At 34.9% G+C, this 12,712-nt stretch overlaps 1 protein-coding gene across 6 annotated transcripts in view; it reads right to left on the reverse strand.

Annotated features, from left to right (window-relative positions):
* PAPOLA (poly(A) polymerase alpha) overlaps positions 1-12,712 on the reverse strand; it is a 43,659-nt gene that overhangs the window by 26,138 nt on the left and 4,809 nt on the right. For all 6 annotated transcript variants that reach the window (XM_053981627.1, XM_053981626.1, XM_053981625.1 and 3 more), the window contains exons 2-7: positions 8,796-8,966; positions 8,116-8,182; positions 6,751-6,832; positions 6,167-6,276; positions 4,197-4,250; positions 884-995 (exon numbers count right to left, since the gene is read on the reverse strand). In XM_053981627.1, the coding sequence (XP_053837602.1) occupies positions 884-995; positions 4,197-4,250; positions 6,167-6,276; positions 6,751-6,832; positions 8,116-8,182; positions 8,796-8,966 (596 nt within the window). The remainder of the gene's footprint in view (positions 1-883; positions 996-4,196; positions 4,251-6,166; positions 6,277-6,750; positions 6,833-8,115; positions 8,183-8,795; positions 8,967-12,712) is intronic.

Here is a 12,712-nt window from a genome sequence, read left to right on the forward strand (position 1 = left end):
AACCTGCAGAAAACCTACCAGCCATATAGGTCAAAGCTTTGAATTTTTAAGAACAGGCTAAAAAGAATAGCTTTTAAACATACTAGCTGTACTGCTACTTTGATGGCATATCTTCAGACTGTAACATTATAGATGGCAATATTAACTGCTTGATTTTAGGGGGTTTATAATAAAGAATAAGTAGTACTTCATTGTTACTAAGTAGTTGCAGAGAGCTGTTTGGAAGAAAATAGTATTATCTAAGACTACTTTTAAAGTAAGAGTCAACTACAAATTCTAGAGATTGCACAAGATGGGAATTTTACAGAACAGTTTAAGCAGCTGTGATGATTTCAAATTATGAAGCTTTTAGCTTGTAACAACAATCAGTGCTCCTCATGCAAACGTGCTCCTCGTCTCCATCAAGCTGCAGCCAGGCTCCTACCATCCTTTACATACATAACTATTTTTTAAACGAAGGTATTATAGAGAAGTTAAGGGTTACACAAGCTAGTAAGCTACTAAAGAATGGCCCTCAAACTGACACCGTTTTGATATCTCCAATTTATCACTGAAGCAATTGCATGTATGTTTATGCAAATATAAATTTAAAAAGAAACAAATATCTGTTTTTATAAAAATACGTAATGCTCCACACAAAAGTCTTGCAAGTCCCATTAATTTCTAGAATCATATACCAATCAAACAAGAGAAAAAAAATAAACAGTCTGGCCAACAAATAACAACCCTTCTCTCCAGAAAGGTACACAAAACTGGCAAATAACTTTATTTCCAGATATGAAGTTGCTGTGTTTTCAGTCAAATCCACAACTACTGTATCAAAGAATCTAGGATAGTTATTTAAAGATTAGACAAGTTGATATACAAATCAGTACATACATACCATTAAGACTTCGTATGCATCTAATGTCTAAATTTTTAAGTAGGCTGTCGTCTCGTAGATCTAAGTCCTCAGGAATAGTTTGCAGTGCTAATCTTGCAAACAAAATATCAATCTTAAGAACAAAAAAAGAAGTAAGACATTAGGAAACTGTTCTTTCTTCTGTAGGATTCTGCAAGTCATTTTCATCAAGTTTACTAATAGTAGTGTTGTAGTACAAAGAATCCTTTTAAAAAATACATACTAACATCTTTCACAGACCCTTAGAGAAACACTTTCAGATGCTTCATGTATCTTACAGCTCCTTTTCCAAGAGGATAAAATACCTATGTAGATTAACATACATCAGCACACACACAAAAACTAAGCTGACTGCCAATGTAAGTAAAATAATTTGAAAACAAGCATTACTTCTAGATCCAGAATACAAAATCCTACCAACATCAGAGCATGCCATGAAAACATAAATCCTGGTTTTAGCCTAAATATTCTAGAGAAGAATTCTAGAGAAGACTGAGGGGAGTCCCCATTGCATCCCCTCATGAGGATGTTGATGATGACAGAGACAGGTACAGATCTCTTCACTCTCATATCCATGACAGGACTCAAGGAAACGGCAAAAAGCTGAACCAGGGGAGGCTTAGATTACATATCAGGGAAAGCTTTTTCACCCAGAGGGTGGCTGGGAGCTGCAACAGACTCCCCAGGTCAGTGATCACTGATCAGCCCCAAGCCTGACAGACTGACAAGAGTTCAAGAAGCATTTGGAAAACCCTCTCAGGCTCAGGGTGTGACTCTTGGGATGTCCTGCACAGGGCCAGGAGCTGGAGTCTGATGATCCTGATGGGTGCCTTCCAACCCAGCATATTCTATGATTCCATGAAAATTACCATGGAATTACAGAAAGAGTAGGATACCTTCCCCATCCCCTATAAAGCACAAGTGTTACTAGTTGATTCTATATAAGACCAGTACCTATGAAGAACCTACATACCTGATTACAGTAAACATTTTGAAAATTCAGCAAGCTGCTTAGCAAGCATATGCATTTTGAAAGTACATCCAATTTCTTTGCTATTACTTCTGCAATACTTAAACAAAACAGTTTTTCTACGCCAAGAACATCTAAAATACTATTCAGCATTGAGTTAGTTTTACGTTGCCCTGCACACAAGGACACTGCAGAGTGCAGAAGTCAGTTTGCCTTTTCATCGGTCAGTTGATGAGAATATCAAGTGCCTATCAGCAGACTGTCTCTAAGGCAACAAAGGCACTTTACCAAATGAGGCTTTTAACCAAAGTGGTTATCACTTGACCTACAAGACTATGAAATATCGAGGAGTACTACACCAAGAACTAAACTAGTTTAGTTACAGTAAAATTATTTCAGATAAAGTGAAACTGAAGACACCTTAAAGACTTTTTGTAGGTACTTAAAACTTTGCATCCATCTGTTTTAAACTATGAAGACCTTCTCCACAGAAAACTATTCCCAAAGTATTCAGTGCATTTTGTATTCCAAAGTCCTTAATAGCTGATCTTATCAAGAATCTGTATTACACATAGAAGTTCCTACTTCAGTCAAAAGTACTACTTCTCAGTGTAAAACAAGTTCGAAATTAACTTCAGCTTGAAATTCTGCTCTGATCTCCAAAGGTCTAGCACCTCTTAAGATTCAAAGCTCATTGACATTTATTTTCAAATAAAGAAATTAACAGTGTATCTTATGTAACTGGGGTAGAGGTACTGGCAATCAAATAGGAAGTACTCTACAGGAAGAACAAAAAATTTAAGGAAGTTGTTTATTTTAAACAAAAACATAAAACAGGCACATAAAACTTATTGTCAGAATTTTTTTAATAACAGGGTCACCACAAAACTAAAGACCTTTTCTTCAGTTATACCTTCTGGCATGCTTTGCCTGGGTTAGCAAAAGGAAAATTAAATTAAAATCTTTTGATACTGGCATAGCTGGGCAGAAACACAGCTATGGCCCACCAACACTGGTATATACAAAGAGTGTGCTTATGATATAAGAAAAAGAACTCTCATGCACTGTCAGAACATGAGTTAGGTCTCAGTAATAAACCTAAGCCCATCAAAACCCACCATAAATTACTATACTGGAACACGACGTTACTTTTAGAGGAAACAGTCCTTTTTTTTTTTCCTCTCTATTTGGTCTTGTATTTCAAATTTCATTTTTTAAAAAGGAGAGACAACTCCAGCTTGAATGACTGGAGGAGAAAGAAACAACATACAAAACCCAAACTGACCAGAAGACAGCTATGGCAAGTTTCAACTTCTAGAATGAATACCTAAGCTATGTAAACAGCTTAGGTACAAACAGTACCTAATCTGCAAACAGATTGTCCAGAGAAATGTTCCCTAATACCCAACTGCATATGGACAGTATAAAATGCCTAACAGATACAAATTCACAGACTGGGAGAGAAGAAATTGCCAATCTTGTGTACAATACTACACCATGTCATTTGCCAGAAGATTAGAATGGGAATTCTTTCCCCTCTGTGAACTAACCTTCTTGTAACCACCAGTTGCTGGTTGACAGAATCCAAAGAAAAGTCTCATTAACTGTGTGTATAAACAGTTCATATGTTTTTGTCTTGTCACCAGAAGATGACAGTTTGACTATGTAACAGTCTGACAAGAATAAACAGAGTATCTTTTGAAATCACCATTCCTATTTCCTTAGCAAAAATCAATTAAGCAAATTCAGTACTCCAAGATAGCTGATCCATCAGGCTACAGCCACCAAAAACCATTGTTTTGGTCACATGTTTACAGATATGTTAAGAGATCAGGACAAAAGGAATACCCAAGCCGGCCTTCAGCAGCACACTTTTGATAACTAGTTAAAGACCACAACTTTCTATAATGTAGGATAACGAAGCAAATCTTTAATGTTTGGACAGTTAATCATTAGCAATCAAAAAAAATTCTAAAGCCACATTATTTACAAATATAATTTTTATTAAATGTTAAGCCTAAATAATGTCTTTACCGATATTATACAGGTCAGTAAACTAATCAGTAAAAGAGGGTAGTAGAGCAAAAGAAAAAAAAAAAAAAGGGAGATATTCTGCACACAGCTTTAAGTCCATCAAGAAAAACTTTCTTCAGTCTTAAATTTCCACTTTAAATTACACAACTGAGGACTGTTGATAAAACCTTAGGTATGGACTTCTGAAAGTCACTTTAATAGCATTTCTATTACTGAATAATTACTTATTAAGATCTTAAAAACTTTGTTTTAACCACGCTCTACCAAAACAAATTAAAATAGGATCTTTACCTCTATTCCATCAAAACAAAGTTTAATAACTGGGACAAAAGCTTCTTCAACAGCCTGGGGGGGAAAAAGGTGCATTTTATTTTCAGTATAGAGAACATTTATAAACAATAGCTACCAGGACTAGACAATCATAATGAAATACTATTTATATCAATGATTTTCTGTTTTCAGATGGATTTTTGTCAGCAATGTCTTTCTCCACCACTGACAACTTATGCAGTAAGCACTACCTACTACGTGCTGCAGCTCTCTAGATATTAATAATGATCCAAACTTGTACCAACCAGTTCTGATGGTGTTACCTCAAGGCTCAACCCTCTTCTCCGTACACACAAGACATGATCTTTTACTCCCCACAAATATCCCTAAGTATTCCAAGTCCAAGCTATGGGGATTCCTGCTCTAAAAGGCCTATTATTTCTGCTTCTACAGTTAGTATGAGAGGAAGACTGTATAACTATGCAGCCTGATGTCACCTAAAGCAGTTGCAAGTCACCAGTCTCCAGAGATAGAGCATGTTTTTAAAATGTGGTCAATAATACGGTGTTTTGATGAACAATTATCACAATGGAACTTCACATCTATTCTGGAATAGCTATGAGTATCATTTTCCTGAACTGAGCATCTGAACTAAATGCAGATCTGCAGCACATTGTTTTAGTAAAAGCAAAGCACACTGCCTACCTCTAAATAAGAAATACTCTGAACTGTTGGAGGATAAACTTCCAAAAGTATTTCAGTTCTTACCAAGAGGAGGAGACCACACTACTGTCTGTGCTTAAACCGTAGTTAAGGTTATGTTAACATTACTAGTTGGCAGGATGGATCGATCCTAAGCAAAAATCAAATTTACAAGTATCTCATACTCACTCACTACAGTAACCATTAAGAAAGTTTATGTTCCTCTAAAGATGGAGATGTACAAACTTGCAATACTAGCTGGAATGATTTAGAAGTATTATGACACCCTGACATAAAGGTTATTTGCATTACTACAGTGCTACACCGAATACCACATATACCTTGCTGCTAAATCAACTACATTACCTGGAGTTAAGAGTTTACAGCAAATTTGAATGGAAATCTGAAAATCTGAATCCTCTCAAATATAGCATGTCAATTTAAAGATTACTGAATGTGTTCAGATAAAGAGTTGTAAATAGTTGTTTCAATGCATACAGTGTTACCACTAGATGTTTGCATGACCCTGGTAGGTACCAACTACAGGGTGCATATATTGGATGAATGCTGCAGAGTCAGTTCAATTTATTTTATGAAAGCAGGACTAAACCACACAAAGACTTGCCAGCAGCTATCTTCATCAAAAAAAAAAAAAAATTACTCTGAGCCTATATCAAGATTAAAGCTCCCACCAGCTGACTTGGGGAGGCGTGTCACTGAGGTATAACAGAAATAAAATACTGCATTAGTATGGTCTTCCACTACTGTAAGGGAAATCTTCATTTTTAGAAGCTAAAAATCATGTACAAGCATTTAGTAACAAGATACACTAAAAATAAAGCTTCCCTTTTCAAATGCACAGTTGGCAGCCAATATAAAAGTTTAGTTAATATCAACCACAATTATTGTTCATGTAAGCACAAAGTTATAAAAAAGCAGCATAAAACCTTCATTAAAACCAAACAAGTTTGGTCCTGAACCCTGTCAAACTAACATTTACATTTGTGTCTGCCTGCTTCTAGAGAGTAAGCAGAAATTTTGCCATACTAACACACATGCTAGGAGATCATTCTACCACTCAAATTTTTGAGTGTATCTATTAAAATGAGAGCAGAAAATTCAGAAGAATCTCTATTTCAACTCTCATGATAGGCTTTGCTGCAGGTTTACAAAAAATCTTAGAAAAAGTCTTAACAGTAAAGTTATATTTACTTATTTAATGCAACATCTTTCACTACAGAATTCTCCTAATCCTCAGGTCAGCAAGCTGTATCAGGTGTTTCACATACCCTCAGATCTTTCACTTCTTCTTGTTGTTTTAACTTTTCATAAAACGATGTGAAAAAATCACTTCTTTCAACATGTCTTGGTGCAACACACAGGGCATCAATATCAGCACCTGAAATTGTTAATTAGCAGAAGTATATTACTCAATACTTCACATGCATAGAATGCCAGCAATAGACATATTTTTATTAATAAATAATTGAGCAGTAAAATTTAGTTTCTCATCATGTGGAATGGTGGTTTTTTGAAATACTAAGTCAAACGGAATGAAAAAAAATCATGGCCATTAAACATACAGAACACATACATACATTCTTCCTTCAATTGTGAAACACTTGTAATTTCTAAAGAACAAAACATGAAAATTTAAGTATACGACTTTCTCTGTCTTAAAATAACTTTCAACTTTTTTGTCTGTTTCTCAATCCATGATGAAAAGATAATACAGAAATATATTTCTTTTATTTACAATGAAGACTACAGATGGTTAACCAAAAAAATTAACAAATCTACCACCACCTCAAAATACAGCAAGATAAATCATTAGCTCAAGCAGATGGATTTTTATCACAAAAGGAAACATTACCTTTTGTATGAACCCCTAATCTGTAGGATCCAAATGTAAAAATTTTTCCTCCAACATTTTCTATTACCGATTGCGGAAGATTCTAAGTGGAGCAAAAAAATAAAAAAGGTTAATTTACCTTAACAACTTACAACAACACAAACCGTTTATTTTCAAACAAGAAGAAAAATATTACATGCAAATTATGCTGTTGAACAACTGAAATGATCTCAGTATTTACAGAAAAGACGAAGATACCTCTGCCACTTGGCTCATTTATAGCATTTCAACTACGTTACACATCACCATCTCAAACCTGGTAATTGTTGCACCAATTCGACAAATAATATTACAGAGAGCAAACATTCTGCTTACCACTCAGGCATTTTAGACTGACACAGAAATAGATGATGGATTCCAATTTAGAGCAACTCAAAACACAGTTTATTACATTACTTTCAGAGACACTTTTACCACAGCCTTTAAATAAAAATTTGGGGTTGGGAAAGGCATTTATTTTATGTTTAAATTGTTTAGGTACATCTACTGAAGTTCCTAGTCTTTAAAAAACTGTTGAATCCACAGTACTGTGGGCAAAGAGGGCTATCCTTTCGTAACAGGATGCAGTGCTACAATCTGAAACCCGACATGAATGTTTGTTTACACAGCAGAAGACCAATCAAAACTTCTATTTTGCAACATGATATTAACTTTAAGCAGCTTTCAATCTTACATGGGTCACAATATTCTCACTATTCTGTTTTCAGGCATCAAGACACACACACAGGAGTGCTGTCCCTGCCCATAATCTTGTACATATATAAATTCTCATAGCATAAAGGAAGTGTACAGAAAACATACGATCCCAAACACACACAAAGCAAAACAGCTTAAAAAATTAGGCATTTCCTCTAAAAAAAAAATCTATAATCACACAAGTCTATAACCATTCAAAGGATACGTGTGGGACCAGGAATTACTATAACCTGGCAGAAACAGTATCAGCATTATCAGTCTACAAAAGTAACATTACAGGAACAACATTAAAGAAAAAGACCACAGACCACAAAGATGCAGGAAGTATATTTTAAGATCTAGCATTGTTTCACAAAGGCAAATACTCTAAGTATGTGATTACTACAGTGCTATATGCATGAATTTTGAGAAAAAGTCAAGTCACATCTATCAGTTTCTTTCTTTGACAAGGTTCTACTATGAAGGGGCAATGCTGCTTGTAAACAAAAGAAACTACACAAGCATGGTATCCGTTTTGATCCCCAAATCTAAGGTTCATCCCATTTAGCACAGGAATGTATTTTGGAATAATCTTTCTACAGCACTCTTAGAAACACAATAATGGGAACTCCACATAAAGAACATCCATACCTTGCTTTCACTGATTTCTCGTATCCATTCCTTTACCAAATTATTTAATTTTCCCAAAATTAGAATCCTATTAATAAAACAGCAGAACGCCAGGTTACAAACTTAGACAAAACTAGTAGAATTTTTTAAAGACTGTGATCATGATTACACAGTAAGTCAACCTGAGTAAAATTACAGATCTAATTAGAGATCTTGTTATGTATACATATATACTGAAAGAAAGTTACTCCTACAACATTCCCACTATTTTTCACCCCTCAGAAACATTCAAGTGATTTAAGCTCCAAAGAAATGAAAGCATGCAAGGCATACACACATAAATTCAACTAATTTTCAAAATGAAACTTCAATGTGTCTAACACATGCATCTAAAAGAACAGTTATAAGCAGTACTGAGATGGAAAAAAAAAAACCTCTAGGAAGTTTAATAAGGAAAAAAGAGTATCAAGTCCATTACAATGAAGTAATGATGAAGGGGGAAAACTGAAAACCAGCCTCTTAAATTGAAAGGCCATTTTAATTCCTCTCTGTGTTTTGAGCTATTACTCTTAATTGAGAAAAATTAAGCTTACAATTCCACTAGGCTTTTAAGAAAGCATCTGAAAGAACACAAACACACTTGGACTTCAACAGTCACACATGAACCTCATGACAGGACACAAAACAGAGTGCTCACTCACCTGCGTTGCAGCTCTTCTTCCTCTTCAAAAACGCCATAAGGTTTTAGGGTTTCGATTAATTTCTGGGTAAGCATGCAGTCAAACTCCTTGGGGGCAGCTAAACTGATGGGTGAGGTAATGCCATAATGCTTCTGTAGTTGCTGTGTTTGTGATCCCTGGGTTGTAACGGGACTAATAAAGGCAATTAGATAAAGTTACTGACAGGAGAAAAAAATTAAAAAAAAAAGTATTTCTTTTTTTCTCAGAGTAGACAAAAGATACATACTAAGAAAAAAAAAGTTAAGCCTAGCGTGAGCATTTTCATCCCAAATCACTGTGTTAAATCTGTCCTCTTAAGGACACCAATAGAATTACCTTTCACCAACTCTTAATATGCATTAGGTTTTTCCCCCCCTTTATTGTTTTTTTTTTTCATTCTACTAGAGCAAAAGCTGTATCAGTTTGGGTTCCTTCACTTTCATAAAGCCTAAAGTAAAGAGAACTCTTCATGTCAAAAAGTCAAGCTGATAGCAAAAGTGAAAGTCCTAGTCTTGGCACGCATAACATTCCTTGGTATACTGCTGTAGGATCAGTCCTGCATGTTTATACCTATTATATACTATTTCTATCACACAAAATGAGAAATATTTTCATAAGGCTGACCACCTATTATATGTGGAAAAACTAAAGCAACACTTCAATTTTACTTCCATTATTTGTCATCATCCACAAAACCTGATACAGTTTTCCACAAGTTGAATCCATTTAATAAGAATTTCAAGTACTATAAATTTGTTTGCAGTTAAAAATTTGGTCACAATGCAAGCTTGAGCACATCTGTCCCTTTGCTCATCAGGAAAAAAAAAAAAAAGGCACATCAGGAAAAATATATTAAAAAGTGTACATTTAAAACATTTAATCATCAAGTAATTGTAAGGACTGGGGCAGTGTCTGGGAAAATTATTTTATACTTTTTTCCTTTAGCTATGAGGTTTTATTCAACTAACAAAGAATCTGGTAGGAGTTGAATAAATTATATACATCCTAGGGCTTTAGGTGGCAATGAAAACTTTTTTTAAAAAGCTGTTCACACGAATTACATAAAACAGTAACTCAAATTAAGGACAAAGGAAGCCCCTAAAACTTTTTGCTCCTTCTAAAACTTTCTTCTCTTAAAAAAAAAAAAAACTTTAGGAATGTCAACACAAAAAGTAGTTTCAGCCACTTAACTGCCTCTAAAATAAGCAGCCAGAAAACAAAAAGTGTCAATATATAAACAACCTTTGAATATTTTAACTTATACCACAAAATAAGTTGTTTGAAGTACATTTTCTCCCCTTTTGACAAATGGTAATTTGAAACCAAAACATATCCTTTTTAATTTAAGATTTTTCAGTTTACTTTTGCAGGTTTTTTTAAGCAGTAATACAAAACAATCAAAATTTTAGCTTTGTGTAACAACTTCCTGATGGTCTAACTTTAATTTTCACCCATTCATAGCAAGAAACTGAATCCAATTCAGCAGATATTAGACTTCATTAAAAGGGCTAGCAAAACACAGCCTGGCAGATGCTGTTACTAGATTTCAAAAAAGACTCAATGTCACTCAAAACCAGATTCTACTGAGGAAATTTCTGAAGTCAGCAATGCTGACAGAGGCCCCTATATTCCCCCTACTTGTAAGGACCATGATTCACAAATTCCAGAACTAACAACTTAAACATAATCCTTTACATTGTCTGTAAGATTACAGTATATAAACCCCAGCCAAACATCACCTCTCTTCCCTAGTCTGGTTCACACGCAGCCCTGGCAGTGCAGTGTGCAGCTCTGCCTTCAAAACACCACACTGCAATGATTTAAACCAGTGTTCCTCCAACCCCTACAGGACCACCAGAGCACGGCCACAGGGCACGAACAAGCTTTGAAACTGCTCACTAAAACAACAGCTTCCAACAACCAATTACATCGATCATCAGAAATACATCTCTGGGAACTGTTACATAAAGCCAGCTACAGTTCTTACATTTACTTTTGTAATAATGAAATAACGTTCCTATCAACAGCACTGGACCTCCCCAACACAGGTGTTTCACCTATTTTTGAGCATGGAGGAGTTTGTAAGTACCCTTTCACTGGGTTAGTGTGTAACAATTCTCAGCACAGCTGCCTTCAAGATTTTACAGCTGCAGAAGACAGTTAACATATATTAACACTGAAGAGAACATAGGTCATTTCCAGATAAAAACATTTAAATTGAAGCTCTGCTGTTTACACCTAAGTTAATTCTAATCTAAGGTTTCTGTAGCACAACAAAGAATATGAAAAAATTCCTTTGGAAAATTAAAGAAAAATTTAAGAAAAAATGCTATGGCAAGAAAGTTTGTTAAACTTAATGAAGGACAGAATAAAGTAACTTATTCTATAATCCATTCATTTAAAAGGCAGCATGAAAGTTAATATAAACAAACAAATAAAGGTATGTCCTCTCCCTGCCTCCTACGTTCCATGCAATCATACTCACACTCCAGTATCTTCCCTTAGTCACATATGGGCATATGGACATTCTACCACTTACTTGTGACATGACCAGAGAAAAGCTTAAGCTACCAATTTTATTCAAAGAGAAAGGTGAAAAGCCAGGGAAGTATCAGTGCTAACCTTCTACCCAAACAGATTAGAGATCAGCCTTGTTGAGTCGTCAATACCTTGATGATATGTCACTTCTGGTACTCACTAAAGGTAAACATTAACAAAAAGCAGAGTATTAAACAGCAATTGAAGTTCCATCTCAGCTACTCACTCTTGAGTATCATACCTGGGTCTGAACAACTGAAAGTATGTTTAGGGCTTGTTGAGTTGTGGGTTTTTTTGTTTTTATTTTGGAGGTTTTGTGTTTATTGTTTGGTTGTGGTTTTTAATAAAATAGTAAAAAACCCCAAAATACCAAAATAAACAAATCAAACAAACAAACAACAACACGCTAAGCTTTTCTTTTTAAGATCACAAAGAAAATTAAGATACAGTTTGAGGTTTTTGGGTTTGTTTCTTGTCAACTATATATAAACATGAAGATCATCCTATCACTCTGAGATGACCATGAACTATCCGTCAATTGCACAAATATAAAGTTACAGAAAATTATATAGAGTTAAATTTAACATGCTATTGCTGCAGCTCTGGTTTAACTTGAATTTTTGAAGAATATATACTAACAATTTACCATGTGCAATTTGGGCAACAGCTACAGTGGATTTATTCTAGAGTGCTATGATTCAGTATTTCCTATTCAAATATTAATTTAATCAGCAAGAAATGCACATGTCCTTTTTCCCCCATATAAAAACACAGACACAAAGCTCTAGTCTGTGCTAAGCTGAAGGCAGTGCAGCCAAACAACTTTTTCCTCAAAAGTTCAAGTTTTGCTAGGCATTATCTTTTTATACTGTTACCAGTAACTACCAAACTAAAAGAACAGACCTTGGCTATATGGTCACTGCTAAAACCCATTTTAAACAGAGTGCAGAAGTGGAAGAAAAAAAACCCAAATAAAGCTTGTAAAAAGCTTTACAGTTATCAGAACATACACCTCTAAACGCCTTTATATGGAAGTGACTAAATGTTGTTCTAAGGTAGAAGAGGGATTACAGTGCATCTTTTGAAGATCAGCTGATAGCCTGAACACATCCATTTAAACTGAGCATAGCACAAATACAGCTATACCTATGTAACACTGTCCCATATATAACTAAGACTTGGATATTAATTCCAAGTTCTGTACTATTGTTTGCTTTTATAACACTAGAACCTTGCTCCATCCTCAGAAAAATCAACAATCCTGTCATGAACTTTTTCAGATGTGTTTTGTATTTAAACCAACTCCTATGCCCACACAAAAACCTGTCTTTCTAAACACTTGTTCTTCTTCTCTCCCTGTA

Source organism: Vidua macroura, chromosome 6 (genome assembly GCF_024509145.1).
Source record: "Vidua macroura isolate BioBank_ID:100142 chromosome 6, ASM2450914v1, whole genome shotgun sequence".
NCBI lineage: Eukaryota > Metazoa > Chordata > Aves > Passeriformes > Viduidae > Vidua > Vidua macroura.